At 44.3% G+C, this 21,562-nt stretch overlaps 3 protein-coding genes across 4 annotated transcripts in view; all 3 read right to left on the bottom strand.

Moving 5' to 3' along the window:
- Positions 1 to 1,765: 1,765 nt before the first annotated feature.
- On the bottom strand, positions 1,766 to 2,404 carry LOC143028545 (uncharacterized). Its single transcript, XM_076190822.1, has one exon. The coding sequence runs from the start codon at positions 2,402 to 2,404 to the stop codon at positions 1,766 to 1,768; it is 639 nt and encodes a 212-aa protein (XP_076046937.1).
- A 31-nt stretch (positions 2,405 to 2,435) lies between these two features.
- On the bottom strand, positions 2,436 to 2,960 carry LOC143028552 (uncharacterized). The gene has a single exon (XM_076190829.1). It carries the CDS (start codon positions 2,958 to 2,960, stop codon positions 2,436 to 2,438), a length of 525 nt encoding a protein of 174 aa, XP_076046944.1.
- Positions 2,961 to 10,707: 7,747 nt separating this feature from the next.
- Positions 10,708 to 21,562, bottom strand: part of CycH (cyclin H) — a 44,974-nt gene continuing 34,119 nt past the window's right edge. For both annotated transcript variants that reach the window (XM_076210436.1, XM_076210522.1), the window contains exons 6-8: positions 17,606 to 17,713; positions 13,721 to 13,844; positions 10,708 to 12,927 (exon numbers count right to left, since the gene is read on the bottom strand). In XM_076210436.1, the coding sequence (XP_076066551.1) occupies positions 12,698 to 12,927; positions 13,721 to 13,844; positions 17,606 to 17,713 (462 nt within the window). In that variant the 3' untranslated portion in view covers positions 10,708 to 12,697. The remainder of the gene's footprint in view (positions 12,928 to 13,720; positions 13,845 to 17,605; positions 17,714 to 21,562) is intronic.

Genomic DNA, 21,562 nt, shown 5'->3' on the forward strand with positions numbered 1-21,562 from the left:
AATGGTTCTTAACCCTTTGATGACTCTAGATCCCCATTGGATTACCTAATATGGTCCCATACCCTATTCAATTACTGTCAAATTAATCATCACCATCATAAGGATTGATAAATCTATGTTTATTTACAAAAAACAAAATGAAAAATGAGAAATGACAAATTTACAAACAGCTACAACTCAACTACATAACACACACTTACTAATCTATTGAGATATTTGGTGTTGTTTTTGTGTAATCAAAGCATAGAATCAGAGAATGGTTACTGACAAAGCTACTCACCTGTCATCTGACACATTGTGTCTATATATCAAGTGTTATGTCAAAATATGGAGTGACAGTGCTAGTTAATAATCTGACATTCTACCCAAGTATAAATTGATACATTAAATAAAATAGATATCAGTACCCAAAGATTGAGTCCCATTGCCCTGGTTAAGAACCCCTGTTCTAGAAGTACACAAGGAATTATTTTGCTCTGTAAACACTGGTATTAGAGAATTTAGGGCAACAATCAAGTTAAAATCATGTGCCTAGCCAGTGTATTGGAAAAGTAGACCTGTAACTAGTAAGCTGTTACTGGGCTAGTGACACAGGGAGAGATTGACAGTCGGTTTAGGTTAGGCACTTTATTGGAATGACACTGGTATACACACATAGACGCATGTTGGCAGGCCCGAGTCTGAAAGGATACTGACTGACCTGACCTCACACGCCTTTAAGTAGCCTTGGGGCGTACTGAAATATACCATCCCTCTGGCTGAGACAGGGTTGCCGGGCGTAGCCCGGAATTGTGCTTTTGGTAACCTACAAATATATTTCTCACAAGAGTATTATAGCAGTAGCCCAAACATACATGCTCTGACGCATAAGGCTAGTTGTCCTTACACTTTCTCCCAAGAGCCTGCTCACCCACATCCTGCGACTATACACCTATGCCTCAATATGTTCTTGTGGGGGACTCTGTTCACCACATTATCCCCTTTCCCCTGCGAAGTGTGGGGAGACATCAGCATGTCCGACGGGACGAGTGCCCAGAAACACAACGCGGGGACGGCGTGCATACGGGAAGGAAGAGGGTGCCTGTGACACTGTACCAGGTACCGGCCCCCCTTGGGGAAGGAGACACAGTGTTGACCTGGTACCACTGCAAGACCGTGCCCTCCGGGTTGAACTCCCCTTCCCCGGGGGTTATGTGGAAGTGTTCCTGGTGGGGACTGAGCACCATAGGGAGCATGCCAGACTCTTGTGTATCCTGTGTGGGCGGCGGGGGTTGCGGAAGGTCCTGAATGCCAGGGAGCGACTGCGGAGGGTGTTGTGGGGGCAGCTCTGCATGGTGAGAGTAGGGAGTGGGAGGAGTGGGGTTAGGATGAGGAGGTGCTGAAGGACGAGGTGAAGGGGGTGAGAAATGCGGAGGAGTGAGGTGTCCCATTTCGTCTTGGGTTGACTCGGGATGAATGAGGACTGCGTGAGGTGAATGAAGAGGGTGGGGGAGGAGGAGGAGGGGGAGGAGTATTGGAAAGATGTGGGGAAGAGGGTGAATGATGTGGGGGAGGGGGTTACTGGTTCATTCCGTTCAGGGAAAGGGTGTATGACGATTGCGTGTGGAGGGTGAGGAGGAGGAGGAGGGGTATTAGAAGGGCGATGTGAATGGTGTGGCTGGCAGGGAGGCACAAGAGGAGGAGGAGTAGGAGAAAGATGTGGAGGAGTAGTAACTGTAAGGGGTTCTTGGGCACTTGTGTCAATGTGTGCAGGCTTGACTCGATCCTAGGATACAGTGGAGTGGCGAGAACCGATCTTAAGGGTGATGTGTTTGGCCGCATGTGCTAGTACCTGGCGGGGGCCCGAGTACTTAGGCACCAAGGAACCAGTACGTGCATCGACGCGGAAAAACACCTTGTCTGCCGACATGAGCATGGGGTGTTGGTATGTGGTGGATGCTGCAGGAGGCTTAGGCGGCTGAGGTGTAAAAACCCTCATGGCTTGGCGAAGGGCAGCCATAAACGCGAGCTCGGAGTGCATGTCAAGGGCAGGCATATATTGGGAGGGTAGGCGTAGATCTTTGCCATATACTAGTTCCGCTGGTGTGAGCTGGAGGTCCTCCTTAACGGTGGATAGGATGTTCAAGAGAACAATTGGAAGTGCGTCCGCCCATGACACTGGGTGAGGTTGGGCATGAAGGGCTTCCTTAAGTCTCCTGTGGAAATGCTCCACCATGTTGTTGGCCTGTGGGTGATAGGCCGTGGTCCGCTGCCTGCTGGTGCCAAGGAATAGTAGAAGATCTGTCCATGCCTTCGAGTCCCACTGCGGGCCCTGGTCCATGATGATCATGTGAGGGGCCCCCAGATTGGCCACCCAACCAAGCAGGAAGTGGAATGCTGTGCACTCTGCAGTGTTATCTGCCATGGGGATCACCTGCATCCATCTAATTGATCTGTCAATGCAGGTGAGGAGGAAGTGGTACCCCCAGGAGGGGGGGGAGGGGTCCCACAATGTCGATGTGCACAGTGTGAAACCTCTGGGTTGGTGTGGGTATCTGATGCAGCGGTAGCTTGATGTGCCAATGGATCTTTGCTGTCTGGCACGGAATGCATGTCTGCACCCATGAATTGTGGTCCCTCTTCATCCCTGGCCACACAGCCTGTTTCTGAATTAGGCGCTGTGTAGCGAGGATTCCGGGGTGGGCCATATCATGGAAATGGCGGAATGCTTCTGGGATGTAAGGACGCGCATGCCACATGGAGATGTCACACCACAACGGGGTCGCCAGTCTCTCAGTCTGCTGCAGCACTAGACGGAGCGATGTGGTTCCTTGTTGCAGCTCCCGTAACCCCTCATCTTCTGTTTGGGCCTGGGTGATTGCAGCATAGTCCGGTGTTGTGTGGCACATAATTACATTGGTGCTACGAGACAGTGCATCTGCAGCGGCATTATCCGTACCCGGGATATGCCTGATACCCATGGTGAATTCAGATATATAGGTGAAGTGGTGTCTGGCCCTCAGGGTTAACTTGTTCCCTGGTCTCTCCATAGCATATGTAAGGGGTTTGTGATCTGTAAGCACCCTACACGTCCTCGCCTCCAGGAAATGGCTGAAGTGACGCACCGCTTCATAGATGGTGAGAAGTCCTTGATCAAAAGTGCTGTTGTGGCACTGGGCATTTCAACTGTTTGCTGAAGAATGCCATCGGGGTAAGGACGCCCTGTACCTCCTACTGGAGGACTGCACCCACTGCTTCTGCCGATGCATCTGTCGTGAGTACCGCCATCATTCCCGGAACTGGATACGCGAGGAGGGACAACTGTGCAAGGCGGTGCTTAACCACCTGGAAGGCCTGATCTGCAGTAGCGGACCATTGCAGCGGCTTTGGTGAGTGCTTTTTTGCTCCCTCCAGAAGATTGTACAGTGGCGTGAGGAGGTCCGCAGCCCCTGGGATGAACCGGTGATAATAGCCGATCAGTCCTAGGAATTGCCTCAACTTTCGGACTGTGGTTGGCTGTGGGAAGTCGTCGATGGCTTTCACCTTCTGCAGAAGGGGCAAAATAACTGATGCCGAAACACTATGGCCAAGGAAGTCGACCGACTCGGTCCCGAACACACACTTTGCAAGGTGAATCTGCAAGCCGTGATCATGGAGTCATTGGAAGAGAAGCCGGAGGTGTTGGTAATGCTCGTGGTGGGATGCTGATGCAACGAGGATGTCATTGATGTATATCACAACGAAATCCAGCCCCTGCACCACCTGGTCCATGAAACGCTGGAAGGTTTGTGTGGCGTTCCGGAGTCCGAAGTTCATGACCGGGAATTCAAAAAGGCTGAATGGGGTGGTGACAGCCGTCTTGGGGATGTCCTCCTCTGCCACGGGGATCTGATGGAACGCATGCATCAAGTCAATTTTGGAGAATACTGTCTTCCCATGCAGCCTCTCGTGGAAGTCCATCACATGAGGTATTGGGTAGCAGTCTGGTTGTGTCATCGCATTGAGTGCCCTATAGTCACCACACGCACGCCACTCCCCATCCTTGGCTTTCAGCACTAAGTGAAGGGGCGATGCCCAGCTGCTAGCTGAAGGGTGCACAATTCCTTCCTGAAGCATAAGCTCGAACTCTTGCTTCGCTGCTTGCAAACGTTCCGGCGGGAGGCACCGTGGGCGGGCAAAGCAAGGTGGGCCGTGCATGAGAATGGTATGCTCCACGGTGTGTCTCTGTTTCCGTGGGTGGGGTTGACTGGACGTCATGGAGGGGAATTCTTGAACAATGTTGTCGTAAGGTGAAGACCCCTGGACGTGTGTAAGCACTGGAGCTGGGGACGCCCAGAGGATGGTGTGGATGAAGGTGTTGGAAGGTCTGTGTATCAAACGTTGGCACTGTGCATTCACCAGAAGGTTGTGCACCCTCAAAAAGTCCAGACCCAAGGTGGGTTGGCCGACGTCCGCCACCACAAATGTCCACGGGAAGGATAAATCAGGGGCAAGGGATATGTGGCGATGCCTGGTACCATATGTGGCAATGGGAGTGCCATTGACAGCTAAGAGGTTGTAGGCCATGAGTGCATGTGTCCTGTCCTTGGTGGCGGGCGAGATGACTCTGACTACGGCCCCTGTGTCGACGAGGAAGTGACAGCCTGTAACAGAAACCTTGACGTGCAATAGGGCGCGGCTGTGTACCTGGGACGAGCGAGGGTGGTTGGGACGCGGTGTAGATTGACCACGAGGGGAAGGAGAAGGTAGCACCATGACAGGCGTGGTTGCGTTGGGTCATCGGCCTGAGGGAAAGGCTGTCGGCATAGCCTGTGTGGAAGCAGGAGGGACTAGCGCCTCCTGCTTGCTGTGTTCCTCATCCCCTGTATCCAATGACTGTTGCTTGAACCAGGTGCATGGAGGGCTGCAGTTTCTAGCCTGGTGTCCAAATGTGGCGTGGTAGAAACAATATGTGTGTTGACGCAGAGGAGTAGTTGGGTCACGCGCGCCACCTGCTAGGACAAGTTGCTTGAGCACTCCTTCAACACACGCAAAGTGCGCGTCCAAGGTGTCCGCCGGTGAAGGCCAAAGCGTACTGTCACGCACGCGAGCGTCAGTAGAACCACTGGAATTTGCACTACACACATGATTACTTGCACTGTTGTCCACTCTGTACACTCGATCACTCACATTAGAAGGGTTACTCAACCCCATTCCAGGGGGTACACACGTTGGTGCCACATCCTGGGGAGTGAGTGCGTGGAAAATTTTGTCTACCTTTTTCGCATAGTCACTGATGTCGGTGATATCGAGAACCGTTAGGGACACCCTTACATGAGATAGCAATAATTGCCTGTGGCAGTACATGACTAAATCGTCCATCATGGGGTTGCTGGCCGCGTGATTGAGGTCCTTCATATGCTCTATAGAAACACTGAGGGCCTGCCACTGTCATAGGTTAAGTTGTGCAGTTCTTCCATAGCTAGTTCTTTAGTCCTACCGCACCCTTGTGTGAGCACCTTTTTGAGGGCCCCATACGCATCATTTCTGGGTGGATTGGTTAGGAGTGTAGAAATTCGTGTCGCAATCTGTGCTGGGAGGGCCACGACGGTTAGCTGGAACTTGTGTTGGTCGGTCACTTGGGTATCGCTAGTGGGCCAACATGCAACTATGTGTGTGAGCCAGAGGTCGATGTCATATGTGAATGGGGGAAGTTGGACAGCCATTGTGTATGGTGGCTGTGGTTGAACTGTGCCAGAAAAAAAAAAAAAAAAAAAAAAAAAGACGGGTGGGTGCACGCGTCAAGAAACTCCAGGGGTCACCAATGTAACTAGTAAACTGTTACTGGTCTAGTGACACAGGGAGAGATTGACAGTCGGTTTAGGTTAGGCACTTTATTGGAATGACACTGGTATACACACATAGACGCATGGTGGCAGGCCCGAGTCTGAAAGGATACTGACAGTGACCTGACCTCACATGCCTTTAAGTAGCCTCAGGGTATACCGAAAAGTAGCGCCCCTCTGGCTGGGACAGGGTTGCCCGGAATTGTGCTTTTGGTAGCCTACAAATATATTTCTCACAAGAGTATTATGGCTGTAGCCCAACATACATGCTCTGATGAATAAGGCTAGTTGCCCTTACACTTTCCCCTAAGAGGCTGCTCACCCACATCCTGCGACTATACACCTATGCCTCAATATGTTCTTGTGGGGGACTCTGTTCACCACAAACCTGTACCATAGTCAATACTATCAAATGTCCACAATGAATATGTCAGATTGATTGATGATATATTGTTCCTTGTGAAAAATAGCAACTGGGCTTCTCCTGCTATTCATATACCTAAAACATCAGGATCAATTAATGTGTGGGGATTATAAAGAGATTAATAACCTAATTGAAGATGATGGTTATAAATTACCCAATTGTCAGCATTTATTTGCAAAACTAGTGAAGAATGGTTCCCTACCTAAACTGTATTGTATGAATGAATTGTCTAGGTCTTTTATTTTTTTTTCAAAAGGAATCTGCTAATTTACTAGTTTTGTACATTTGTAAAGGCTTGCTTGGTACTAAGAGATTATGTTTTGACATCAAGATTGCTCCTGTCCAATTTCAGGCTCTCATAGACAAGGTTTTGCCAGGTGTTGACAATGTATTAATTCATTTTGATGATATACTAGTGTCAACTAATAGCTGGGAAGGGAGAAGGTAGGGGATAGGGATGAGTGGAGAATGATTGTGTATGAATGATATCTTGACAACCTGAAGGGATTTCTCCCTGTCTTCTCTATTTTCCATGTAAAGTGGCTCTACTGTGGATGCGCTGTGTCCTGCTGCACTGCTTTTGCATTGACCTGGGCAGTGGGCAGGAGACAGATGACCCTACCTCTTTGACGAGCTAAGACAAGAAGGGAACCAGGTTGGTGGGTGGAGTAGAATGTGTGTGCCTTGATGGGCTACTTCCAAGATATACTCTGCTAAAGCTATTAAACAATGCCATCAAACAATCCTGTATTTTTTCTTTATTTTCTTTTTTTAGTTTCATAAGTGGAATATATTTTGTGGAATAAAATTAATAAGAAATCTTTTTCATTTTTCTTGGGGGTTTCTGTTAATTTTTTTTATATCCATTGTACATATACTTCTTAATGGATGCTAGAGGAATATCTGTTGAGCAAAGAAGAGAGAGGGTAGGTAATAGGTGTCAATGGATGAGGAAATGATGCAGCTCAAAGGAACTTTTTGTCTGCTGTGCTTATTTCTCAAGTGGACGAGGGAGGGGGTTTGTTTTGCCATGTAATTATGCAAGGAGGTGCTGTGTCTTGCTGCATTGCCTCTGACTCAAGCAGTATGTATGGGGATGACCCTTCATCCATAAGGAGCTAAGATAGAATGGACAACAACTGGGTTTTGGATGGGTGTGGCATTTGCGTGTGCTTTCACTTGACCACCCCTGAATGGTCATAGCATACACCTACCTTACACCTATCCGAAAACAATTTGCTATTGTCCCTCCGATCTTAGCTCCATATTGATGAAGGGTCATCCCTGTCCCCTGCTTAGGTCTGAGGCAATGCAGCAAGACACAACACCACGGCAGGGTCCAAGAGGTGAAGTTGGTTTAATCTCACAGCTTCATTAATGGGAAAACAAACCCCCTCCTTTATTGTATGGTGATCCCTGATCTTAATATTATATTTTGTATGTGTAAATTGATGATGATGATGATATGGTTTAACATCACAAACTTCCCCCTATCGGGAGGCTAGGATGGTGCCCCTTTAAAGAGGGCTTTGTAGCTTGCAATTTAATGAACCATGCCCTTGGTTCAACTTCGCCGGTGGTGGGGTTCAAATCGCCATCCCCTTGACCATCGCTGCAAGTAACGACACCCTAACCTGCTCGGCCAGCGATAATTATTATTGTATTATTTGTATATGGAAGTTAGTTGGTGACAGAGTTTGGGAGAGTGTGTGATAGAAGAAAGCTGAAGATAAATGTGGGTAAAAGTAAGGTGATGAGATGTACAAGGGGTGAAAGTGGCAATAGTCTGGAAGTGAGCATTAAGGGAGAGCAACTGGAGGAAGTGGATAGCTTTAGATACTTGGGTGCAAATGTGGCAGGAAAAGGTGGAGTGAGGGTGGAGGTAGAATGTAGATTGAGAGAAGCAAGTAAATGCCTTGGTGGATTAAAAAGTGTAATGAGGAATAGACATTTAGGAATGGATGCTAAGAGGAGACTGTATGAAGGAATGATTGTGCCAACAGCACTGTATGGGGCAGAAACATGGAACATAAGAGAGGAAGAGAGAAGGAGTTTGAATGTGTTTGAGATGAGGTGCCTGAGAAGTATGATGGGGGTTACTAGGCTGGATAGAGTGAGAAATGAGGTGAGGAGAACAGGGGTGGAAAGGGAGTTGGGAGATAGGGTTGATGAAAGAGTATTAGGATGGTTTGGACACATGGAAAGAATGAGTGAAGAAAGACTAGTAAAAGAGGTATGGAAGGCAGATGTGGAGGGAGTGAACATGAGGGGACGTCCTAGGATGAGGTGGATGGATGGGGTGAAGGGGGCTTTGGGGAAGAGGGGAATGTCTGTTGAGGAAGGACGGGAGAGGACAGAAGACAGGGGTGAACGGAGAATGGTTGTACAGTAGAAGCCCGATTCAACAAACTAATTCAGCCAAGGTCCAGTCCGCTAAAGTGAATTTTCCGTTAAATTGAGCGAGTGAGCGTTGGTGTAACAGCGATGCCAGAGTGGATTGTAAAAATGATACGTACCTAAAAATTACCTAGTGTACACACACACATACAGTATATATATTATTGTAAGTGAACTATAGGCAGCACAATTGTGAATTGCAAACGAACAGCAACGTCCAGTAATTTGTTGCAACGTGTGTGTGTGTGTGTGTGTCGTGTAACAATGATATGAGCTGTCTGTGAATTTCGGGGAATATTAGTCATAGCTTCGTGTTTGGTTCGATGTACATAATTCTAGCGATTAATAGGACTGGGCAGTTGGTTTTTGGATAGTGAGCGTTATTGTTGTGTCGTTACAGAAAGCGTAGTTCGTTGTTATAGAAGTGTTTTTCGTGGTGATTACTCTCACGTACTGATTTTGAATTTTCCCATCAACTTACTGTTTCATTATTTTGTTTTCCTATTATACCGTCTATTTCTACTTGAATATATTTCTGCTACAATTATACTTTACACATATACTGAATTATATATTATTGTACATATATTATAGTATGTATATATATATATATACCTCCAAAATACTAATTATAAATTTTTCCTTGACTCCACCACCACAATCTGGTAACATTTGGTAACATTGGACTCTGAGACACGCATGTGTCCAGTTGACGGAAAATGCTCAACTTAGCGGACCGTTCCCGCTAAATTGAGCTATTTCCGTAGACGCGCATCTGGCCAGCTAGCGGAAAATGGTCAACTTAGCAGACCATTTCTGCTAAGTTGAGCATTTTTGTCTTTGCTATTTGCAGTTCGCTAATTTGAGCTTCCGCTAAATTGATAGCCGTTAAATCGGGCTTCTACTGTATATGGATGATGTTGTGATGCATGAGGTGGAATGGGCAGGGGGGATGGGGGTGAGGTAGTATGTGTGAGCAAAATTTGACGCAGCCCGAAGGGATTTCTCCCCGTCTTCTCCTTTATATGGGGGGACGGAGAGGGGGGGGTCGCCGATTTAACAAAGCGGCCTTGCTGTGGATGTACTGTGTCTTGTGACACTGCTTCTGACCCAGGGCAGTGGACAAGGTGCAGGGATGACCCGTCATCCAGGAGGTGCTAAGATAAGAGGGAGGATGGAGGGGTGTGGAGTGTATTCAGGGATGGAATGGGTGGTAATGATTTTATGCCTTTTCCTTTTTGGCTACCTCCCTTGTAAGGGGGAAAAAGCCTTCGTATATGTATGTATTTGTATATGTTTATATATTTATACATAATGTATGAGCATTCATAATTGGTGATGAATGGCGGGGTATGGGGCATGCATGTCTTTTGTTGTTCACCGTGCGCAATGTAATCCATGATCTGAAAAAAAAAAATTAGCTTCCCACACAAGAGTGATAGATACTTGGAACAAATTGGACAAAGAAACAGTGTGTGCAAACACTATTCAAGATTTTAAGAAAAAACTTGATGCTAGAGAGATACAAAGACAGGTCACCACATGCATAGCTCCCTTCCCGTATAATACAACTAGGTAAATACTTACTGAGCGCCATGTCAGATACTATTCAAGTTGTGTTGACACGATCAGCAATACAACTCTTTCAGGGCATGACAGTGGCCACATTAACACCACACAGGACAGTATGTTGGATGTCCTGCATCGCCATACCAAACTAGTGTACTCTGGCATACACAACTTTATGACAACTGCTGCACATGTAATTGTACAAGGTATTACTTCTGCAGGTGGTGGCTTTCCATGGTCTTCCAGTGTACTATCAATGTATAGTGCCAAGGAATTTTGAATTAGTACTACAGCCACCGCATATTGATTGGCAGTACCTCCTTGTGCTATACTACATACTTGAGGTAATTTGTGAGATCTGTTTGGTTAAAACTCAATCACTACATTCATTGTTTGATAATTTTCATTGATGTGATTCATGAGGAGCTGCATAATAATATCTAGGAGTGATAAGTGCACATTATTGGAGCCCTGATGTATTGCAGATTGAACCCATGAAAATAAAACCAAAAGTACATAAGTGATTCATTGATATAGTCTACCTAGCAGAACACTTATCCACTTGAGAAATAAACACATCAGACATGAAATCCCTTTGGGCTGCACCATTTCCTCATCCAATGACACCCATGGTCTCTTTCTTCCTTGCTCAACAGACATTCCTCTTGCATCCAATGCCCCCTTCACCCCATACATTCCCTCTATCCACTTTTGCTTTCTACACTTTGGTAGTGTTTCATATCTCATTCTTCTTTCCATATGCCCAAACTATCTTAGTATTCTTTCATCAATCCTATCAGCCATTCCCACCCTTGCTCTTTGACACACCACATTTCTATAAGTATTTTTGTAACCCCCAACATATTTTTTACACACTAGGACCCAACTTTATATACTCCCTTGATCACATTTTACAAATTACAGATGGAAAGACTTGAGTGGAGAAGGAAACACCTAATATGCCTACCTCCACAAACTAACATGAAGGCCACTCCACCACACAAACATCACAAGTACTGGAGAGATTTAACATGAAAATACAACCTGGAATAAACAGTTGTGGTGGCAACAGATTTAAACAAAGAGATTTGACAAAATTCCTAGACCTACACACATATACCAAAAGGCTGCCAGAGAAAGTGGTTATGGTACATACATACATACATATACCAAGGCTTTTTCCCCCTTACTAGGGAGGTAGCCAAAAAGGAAAAGGCATAAAATCATTCCCACCTATTCCATCCCTGAAAACACTCCACCCTCCCTCCCATCTTAGCACCTCCTGGATGACAGGTCATCCCTGCACCTTGTCCACTGCCCTGGGTCAGAAGCAGTGTCGCAAGACACAGCACATCCACAGCAAGAATGCTTCATTAAATTGGCGACCCCCCCTCTCCGTCCCCCCATATAAAAGAGAAGACGGGGAGAAATCCCTTCGGGCTGCGTCGAAATTTTGCTCTCACACACTACCTCACCTCATGCATCACATCTTCCATATACAACCATTCTCCATTCACCCGTCTTCTGTCCTCTCCCGTCCTTCCTCAACAGACATTCCCCTCTTCCCCAAAGCCCCCTTCACCCCATCCATCCATCTCATCCTAGGACGTCCCCTCATGTTCACTCCCTCCACATCTGCCTTCCATACCTCCTTTACTAGTCTTTCTTCACTCATTCTTTCCATGTGTCCAAACCATCCTAATACTCTTTCATCAACCCTATCTCCCAACTCCCTTTCCACCCCTTTTCTCCTCCTCACCTCATTTCTCACTCTATCTAGCCTAGTAACCCCCATCATACTTCTCAGACACTTCATCTCAAACACATTCAAGCTCCTTCTCTCTTCCTCTCTTATGTTCCATGTTTTTGCTCTATATGGTGACAACGAGTATATTTTGTAAGCAGTCCTAATTTAGTTGCAATAAATCAGTATCTGTTATTTTGGTATTTTTATTGCTACAAAGACATCGATATATGTATGAATGAAGACATAAGTTTTCATGAAGAAGAAAAAGAAGCAGAAGAAAATTATATAATATAAAATTTTATAAGCTTATACAAAATGCCTACCCCTAATGTTACACATTACATAAACACAAGTGTGTGGAATGAAAAATAGAAAACTAATATCCTTATGAGAGGGGTGGCCAAGTTAAAGCACAACCACACCAAAAACTGTCTACACACCTTGCTACTCAAAAATATTTATAAAAATAAAAGCTGTCAGCTTTTCTTCTTTGTCGTTCAGTAAATATCATTCTTAACCTGTCTCTTGCACATAACATTGGCTTTATTTCTACAATATGATCAAGCAACCCAACTTTTAATGGGATTAATTTGAGTAGCCACATATTGGGTGCTTACAAATTTCCTTAATATGTGTATGTATTCAAGACCCTCTTCCCCTTATAAGGCAGTGACTATATCAGAGCCCAGCACCTTAAAATCTATTTTCTCTCTAGAAACAAACTGGGAAACAAATAGAAAATAAATAAACAAGTCTTCAGAATGATGGTGATCTGCAAGTAATTCGCTCAATTCCAACACCTTCCATTGGGTCATCTGGCATTGCCAGGGGCAAATCATCATCATCAAAGTCTGCATAGTTTGCTCGGTATTCTGAAGAATTAGGGTTGTTCTGCTGGTTGCGACACTTCTCTAACTTGCCCTCGATTTCTCTCCTCGTTGCATCACTAATCAAGACATGGTAGTTTTTTACCATTTTCTTAATTCCTAAAAAGAGGACACACCAATAATGATCTTTATAATTGTAAGTTAAACAAATATGAACTAATCACATAAGATAATCACTGCTCAATCAAACTTTTTGCACTAAAAAGGCCCTAATTATTCCAGCAAGTGAAAACTAACAATGGAAGATTGAGAATTTTAGAAAATTGTTATTACCAGTTAATCATGTTTGGCCTATTACTGTCCTAAGTACACTTGAGTACCTAGATTATTAATGAGCTGTAAGATTTAGTTAGGACTTTGGTAACACATTTATGTGTGTATATATATATGGATTTCTCAATTTATGTGTTTAGAATACGTGATTTTGGAATAACATGAGAAAAAAAAGTAATTTTTTGACATTACACAGATTATTTAGAATAATACACTAAAAAATCAGGTAAGCAATGATGATTTGGTTTAACGTCACAAACTCCTCCCACCGGAAGGCTAGGACGGTGCCCCTTACAGAGGACTTTGTAGCATGGAATTTAATGAACCATGCTCTTGGTTCAGCTTCGCCGATGGCAGGGTTCAAACCACCACCCCCTCGACCTTCGCCACAAGTAACAACGCCCAAACCCGTTTGGCCAGCGAGCTTACAATAGTAAAACTTTAGTCTTCACTTTATGTAATTATTACATCACACAATCCTTTCAGAAACATATCCCTCACATAAATTGAGAAATACCTGTTTATATATATATATATATATATATATATATATAATAATAATAAATAAAACAAAATATAATATCAATACGTGCAGCATGGTACTTTCAACATGACTTACTTCTGACAGCTTCAATCAAGATCTTAAGCTGTATTTGATTGTTATTGAACAGAATATCTGTAACATACTGATCCAAATTTTCTCCGAGCTTGCTGACAGCAGTAGTGACAGCAGCAAGGGCAATCTAAGGAGAGACAAGCAAGTTAAATTAGAAAATTTTATAAAATAAAAATCAAATTGAAAAGTGACACAACTTGTATCTATGTACATACATAAATAAACCAATGGGTTTTCCCCTCTTACAAGGGAGGTAGCCAAAGTCAAAGGCATAAATCCACTCCCAACCATTTCATCCTCACATACTCCACTCCCATTCACCAGTCCCCCTCCCTCCCCTCTCAGCTCCTCTTGGATGATAGGTCATCCATCTTGCTCACTGCCCTGGTTCAGAAGCAATTCAGCAAGACACATCACATCCACAGCAAGGTTGTTTCATTTAATCAGCAACCCCACTCTCCATCCCCTCATGCAGAAAAAGAGATGGGGAGAAATCCCTTGGGGCTGCGTCAAAATATTCACAAATACTCCCTCACCCCCATCCCCCCATCCACTCCCTTCAATGCATAACAGCATCATCCATACACAACCATTCTCCACTCACCCTTATCTTGTGTCTTTTCCCTTCCTTCCTCAACAGACATTTCTCTCTTTCCCAATGCCCCTTCTACCCCATCCATCCATCTCATCCTAGGTTGTCCCCTCATGTTCACTCCCTCCACCTCTGTCTTCCAAAAAGGCACTCCTCCAGTCCTCTAGCACCCTACCTTCTTTTAGTCAAACATTAACCCCTTCCATACGGTGCCGCCTACATAGGCGGCATGGGGAGCAAGTGGATACGCGAGGCTACCATATCGGCATCTTGATTATATTTATTGCAGTTATCCCTGCGTAACTGACATACTCTCTAAACTGGCTTAATCACATTTTCTATGGTTATCAAAATTCACAGGTGAAAGAGAGAACGATTGATATAAGCGGTGACTATTTTTTATGATGCGAGTATCATGACGCAACATCGTACACCTGGCAGCTAATGCTGCCCACGAGATTTTGGCCCGGAGTGAAGTGGTTAAACAACCTCACCAGCCAGTCTATTTCATTTCTTTTTAGACACTCCACATGACACCCATCCAACCCTTGTGCCTTACCTGCTCTCATCATTTTAACCACTTCAATATGAGTCAAATTCTTGCATGCAGCATCGGATGCCATATGAACAATTCATCATATTACTCGCATTATAAAATACAATCACTGCCGTATTACTCGTTTTCTTTTATTCTGAGTAATAATAAACACAGAAAATGTGATCAAACCAGTTCACAGAATCCAAGGTTAACTCATGTACAACTACAAAAAAAAAAAAAAATTGGTAATGAAGATACCGACGGCGGCATCCTCGTGTACCCATTTGTGCCTCATGATACCTATGTAGGTGTCATCATACCGAAGTGGTTAATAACTGTTTTCACCTCATCTTTCCTTATTTCTCTCCCATTTTCTTCATTCATAACTCATATTCTTTGAGCTTCCCACTCCAGCTACCTTTCCCTCCCTATCCCACTTCACATTTAGCAACTCCCTAAAACTCTGCCCATCTTCCTCTTACTACACCTCTCTTCCATTATCATCTGTCCATCTACACCTTTTACCTTTCCTTCTCTATTTGATTCGCCTCCTTTTCCTCTCTTAATTTCTTTACAAAATATATTTTTATTAATTTCAAAAATTTGTCATCCTCTTACCTATTTCACATCTACTCTTCTCCTTTCTTCCTTTATCTTATGCTTTACTTCTCTTCTCTTTTCTTTGTCCCTCTAATATGATTCTCTTGTCCTATTTTGTAACCAATCTGTGAATGCTTGTTTCTTTTCTTTTACAACCTCCTTTGCTTCCTCATCCCACCCCTCACTACCTTTCCTTATATTTCCTCCCATTCTCCTTGTTCCACATATCATCTTTACACACCTTGTGTATGTGTATGTATGTATTATTATTATCATTTTTTTTTTTTAAGGAATTTTCCTCTTTGGGCTATAGAGAGTAAGATGCCTAGTCATATCCTATCCTGTTTTTGTTGCCTTTAACGACTCAAGTGGGAACACTTGGTGGCAGTATTCTTTCTACCCTACTACAGGGTGCGGCAAAAAAAGGAAATGAATATTCAGAGAAGTGGTGCAGGACATTATCAAGAGTGGGGGAAAACATAAGAGGAAGAGTCGCAGTATAATAATGTAGCATAATTTCTCTCTGAATAGATATTTCTTTTATCACAAAATGATCTGTGGCTCTGCTTGATAGGGGCATCCCATATAGACCCTAAAGTATCAGCTGCATGCTACTGAACAGCTTTTAACCCCACAATAACATGTAGCCAATACCCAAGACAGTGATAGGTGCTAAATTAATGTGTATCTATAGGATTTATTCCTCCTGCAATATCAACAAAGTTGGTGATAGCCCCTAGCCAGACTGCAGATTTTCATCTCAATTACAAGGTCAGCCAATTTGAGCCAAAACTGCCTTAGAACCAGAGTGGCAGAAGTGGATAGCTTTAGGTATTTGGGGTTGCATGTGGTAGGAAAGGGTGGAATGGAGATGGAGGTAAACTGTAGACTGAGAGAAGTAAGTAAATGTCTTGGGAGATTAAAAAGTGCCATGAGAAATTGGCATCTGGAAATGGATGCAAAGAGGAAATTGTATGAAGGGGTGACTGTGGCAACAGCTTTGTATGGGGCAGAAGCATGGAATTTAAGTGAGGCAGAAAGGAAAAGTTTGAATGCGTTTGAGATGAAATGTCTGAGAAGTATAGTAGGGGTTACTAGGTTGGACACAGTGAGAAATGAGGAGGTGATGAGGAGAGCTGATGTGGAAAAGGAGATGACACCTGGAAAGAACGAGCAAAGAAAGATTAGTAAAAGAGGTGTGGAAGGCATAAGTAGAGTGAGTGAATTTGAGTTGGACAACTGAGGATGAGATGGATGGATGGGGTGAAGGGGCACTGAGCAAGAAAGGAATGTCTGTTAAGCAACGAAGGTGGAGGCAGGGGATAGGAATGAATGAAGAGTGGCTATGTATAGATGATACTGTTATGCAAGGAAGGAAAGGAGGGAGGGGCGGGGGATGAGGCAGTAGGGGGTGCTTATGTGCAAATGATATTTTGACACAGCCTGAAGGGATTTCTTCCTGCCTTCTCTTTTTCTGCACGAGGCAACAGATGGGGGAGGAAGTGTCACTAATTGTGAAGTGGCCTTACTGTGGATGTAGTGTCTTGCTATATGCTTTTAACCCAGGGCAGTGGGCAGGATACAGAGATGACTCATCATCAATAAGGAGCTGAGATGAAAGGGAAGGGAGGGTGATGGAGGGGAGTGGAATGGGTGGGAGTAGGTATGTGCCTTTGACTTGGGTACCTCCCTTATAAGGGGGAAAAGCTCTTGTCATATAGACTCAAAAACAAATGAAAATACATTCAATGCCCCTTCCAACTCAGTACTTCATAGATAAAGGGGTCATCCCTGCATACTGCTCACAAGATCAGAACCATTACCCATAACCTTGAAAAACCACATCCATCCATAAATCACTAAACATACATAATAGTGTAGGCCAAACAATCTATTACTAAATTAAATACACTTACGGCTACTCTCTTTTAAGGGGAAAGATGCCTTTGATATACAGATATAGATAGAAATGCATTTGACATGCTCAGAAGGAAAAATACTGCCAAGACATTTTTATGTAATTCTGAATTGAGGGACTACTCAATAAGAAACTGATAGACATGAGGTGATTACTGAAAGAGTCAATTAGCTGCACTTAATTTCAAGGTGTTCTGAATGCTAGAATATTCTGGAAACTTGAGTTTTTCTGTGACCTGACCTGTGATGGGGCATAGAGGATGATAGCATCAGTAAGATGCACCTTTTCAACAAATTCTTCTATGTATGGGCGAAGTCTTTCTGGATCTTTGAGGTCTGGAAAGCGGGTCTGGAAAAAAGAAAGACATCAGAAGTTTACAATCTTTAGAGTGGAGAAAAAAACAAAAAAATCTGTAGTTACTGCAAAATTATAAGGATTAACAAGAATCAGACTAGCATACCTGTATTCAGGATGCCATCCAGTTCTAAGACAGTATCAACATAAAATAGGCCTGGCCCCAGAATCAAACTGCCCTAGATGCAATCATCACACAAAGGATACTGAACATCTCATCCTACACTGCCCCGCATTGATGAACCTGAGATAACAATGCAATATTTCTTTCTTGAATGACATACGGGTCCATCTGGATGTTACTGACAATAACTTGGGAAACGTAGGTCTTCTGCAAGAGAGACCTGGGGCCACAAACTGAAAGATTGGTCTATGAAAGGACCCAAGGATCACTGTCTGAGGCTGCAGGTTTCAAGTCAGTGAAAGATACTACAACAATTATGATCATTATTCTGTCAACTACTATTACTCTTCCACCACTTTTTCCTATAAGAGTGCTGATAACCAGTCATTACTGGTCAGGTCCCCTTTTCACATACTTTGTCATTCCCTCTTTGTAACCCATTGTAGTCTGTGCACAACATGGAAAACAGTCCAATGTGTCTTCCCTGAAAGACCTAAGGATAAACCCAAGGACCACTGCCAGGCAGCTGGCCTCTAGTTAGAAAAACTTGTGGCACTAGCTCAGACTTAATAGAATTTCACTTTTCAATTCTCAGTTGTTCAAATGCCTTTATTTTCTCTTTTAGGAATGTCCCCTTTTGGGGCTACAGGTAGTAGGACTCCTAATCCCATCCCCCGTCCCTTTTTTTGTCGCCTTTTACAACTCAAGTGGAAATACTTGGTGGCAGTATTCTTTTCCCCCACCACAGGGTTAGATAGGCAAAAAAAGGAAATGTAACAAGGGGGTTGGGGGACAGCATAATGGAGGGACAGTCGTAGTATAAAAGTGTCATTTCTCTATGTAGAGTTTTCCTCTATCACAGACAAAATGATGTGTGGCTGTGGTCTGTAGGGGTGCCCCATATAGACCCTAAAGTATCAACTGCATGCTACTTTGCCACAATGACATGCAGCCAATACCCCAGACGGGGTGTGTTATGTTGCCCTGGCTGTTCAATCTTTACATGGATGGGGTGGTGCGAGAGGTGAATGCAAGGGTGGTGGGTCAGGTGTTGGAGATGATTAAAGAAAATGGAGAAAAGTGGGAGGTGAGCCAGCTGTTGTTTGCTGATGACACTGCACTTGTAGCAGGATCAGAGGAGGGATTGAGGAAGTTAGTGACAGAGTTTGAGAAGGTGTGTGAAAGAAGGAAGCTGAAGATAAATGTGGGCAAAAGTAAGGTGATGAGATGTACAAGGGGAGAGAGTGACAGTAGGCTGGATGTAAGCATTAACCACTTCACTCCAGGCCAAAATCTCGTGGGCAGCATTAGCTGCCAGACGTACGATGTTGCGTCATAATACTCGCATCATAAAAAATAGTCACCGCTTATATCGATTGTTCTCTCTTTCACCCGTGAATTTTGATAACCATAGAAAATGTGATGAAGCAAGTTTACAGAGTATGTCAGTTATGCAGGGACAACTACAATAAATATAATCAAGACGCCGATATGGCAGCCTCGTGTATCCACTTGCTCCTCATGCCACCTATGTAGGCGGCACCATATGGAAGAGGTTAAGGGTGAGAAACTGGAGGAAGTGGATAGTTTCAGATACTTGGGTGCAAATGTGACAGGAAAGGGAGGAGTGGGGGTGGAGGTAGAATGTACATTGAGAGAAACGAGTAAATGCCTTGGTGGATTAAAAAGTGTAATGAGAAATAGACATCTGGGAATGGATACTAAGAGGAGACTATATGAAGGAGTGATTGTGCCAACAGCAATGTATGGGGTAGAAACATGGAACATGAGAGAGGAAGAGAGAAGGAGTTTGAATGTGTTTTGAGATGAAATGTCTGAGAAGTATGATAGGGGTTACTAGGCTAGATAGAGTGAGAAATGAGGAGGTGAGGACGAGAACAGGGGTGGAAAGGGAGTTGGGAGATAGGGTTGATGAAAGAGTATTAGGATGGTTTGGACACATGGAAAGATTGAGTGAAGAAAGATTAGTAAAAGAAGTGTGGAAGGCGGAGGTGGAAGGAGTGAATATGAGGGGGCATCCTAGGATGAGATGGATGGATGGGGTGAAAGGGGTTTTACAAAAGAGAGGAATGTCTGTTGAGGAAGGACGGGAGAGGACAGAAGATAGGGGTGAATGGAGAAGGGTTATGTATAGATGAGGCTGTGATGCATGAGGGGGAGTGGGTGGGGAATGGGGGGTGAGGAAGTATGTAAGAGAAAAAATTTGATGCAGCCCGAAGGGATTTCTCCCAGTCTTCTCCTTTTTTGCATGAGGGGACGGAGTGGGGGGGTCGCCGAATTTATGAAGCGGCCTTGCTGTGGATGTGCTGTGTTTTGCGACACTGCTTCTGACCCAGGGCAGTGGACAGGATGCAGGGATGACCCGTCATCCAGGAGGTGCCAAGATAGGAGAGAGGGAGGAGGGGAGTGGAATATATAGGAAATGAAATAGGTGGGAGTGATTTCTATGCCTTTTTCTTTTTTGGTTACCCCCTGTGTAAGGGGGAAAAAGCCTTTGGTATATGTATGTATGTAGTTGTTCAAATATCTAAGTTCTCTTTTTAAGTTCCATTATATCATATTCTATTTGGTGATCTACTCTACTCTATATGGGAGGTAGCCAGCCAAGGCATACACCCACCCCCACCCATTCCACTCCCATTTGTTTCCCTCTCATCTTAGTCCCTAGTGATGAGGGATTATCCCTGTCTCCTTTCCATTGTCCAGGTCAGAAGTAGTGTTGCAAAACAAATAACATCCACAGCAAGGCCAACCAAGTCATTAACCTCTTCACTCCGGGGCACATCGCACGTCTGGCAGCATTAGCTGCCCGACATGCGATGTTGCGTCATAATAATCGCATTATAAAAAATAAAGTCAGTGCTCAATCGTTCGTTCTCTTTCACCCGTGAATTTTGATAACCATAGAAAATATGATGAAGCCAGTTTAGAGAGAATGGAGGTTACGAAGGTACGACTACAATAAACATAATCAAGACACTGACATCGGCATCATCGCGTACCCACTTGCTCCTCATGACGCCTACGTAGGCGTCACTGTATGGAAGTGGTTAACCCCTTCCATACGGTGCCGCATACGTAGGCGTCATGAGGAGCAAGTGGATATGCGAGGCTGCCATATCGGCGTCTTGATTATATTTCTTGTAGTTGCCCCTGCGTTTTGACATTCTCTATATACTGCCCTTAATCACATTCTCTATGGTTTTCAAAATTCACGGGTGAAAGAGAGAACGATCGATATAAGCGGTGACTATATTTTATGATACGAGTATTATTACGACACGTCGTACGGCTGGCATTGGCTGCTGCCCGCGAGATTTAAGGCCCGTACTGAAGAGGTTAATATAGCAACTCTCCCTCTCCATCCCCTCATGCAAAAACTAGAGCAGACAAGGAGAAATTGCTTTGGAGGGCATCAGATTATGAAAATTGATTATGAAATGATGAAACTAATGATGAAAGCTAATTTCAATAATACTTTATCTTTAGTGTCTGGTTTTTATTCATCATGGGGTATTAGCTAGACTATCTCTGGCAGGGATGCCCATCTGTCTAGTGGGTTTGAGGGTTGCTACTCATACTGGTGGCAGAGGTTGGGAGATGAAGCAGTCTAAACCTTGCCTTGCAAGCAAGTTCATAATAGGGGCATAGTACATTAAATTCCTTGCTTCAAAATGTCTCTTTTATGGAGGAAACAT

The sequence above is a fragment of the Oratosquilla oratoria genome, chromosome 1 (genome assembly GCF_046742065.1).
Source record: "Oratosquilla oratoria isolate Oo_2021 chromosome 1, ASM4674206v1, whole genome shotgun sequence".
Classification (NCBI taxonomy): domain Eukaryota; kingdom Metazoa; phylum Arthropoda; class Malacostraca; order Stomatopoda; family Squillidae; genus Oratosquilla; species Oratosquilla oratoria.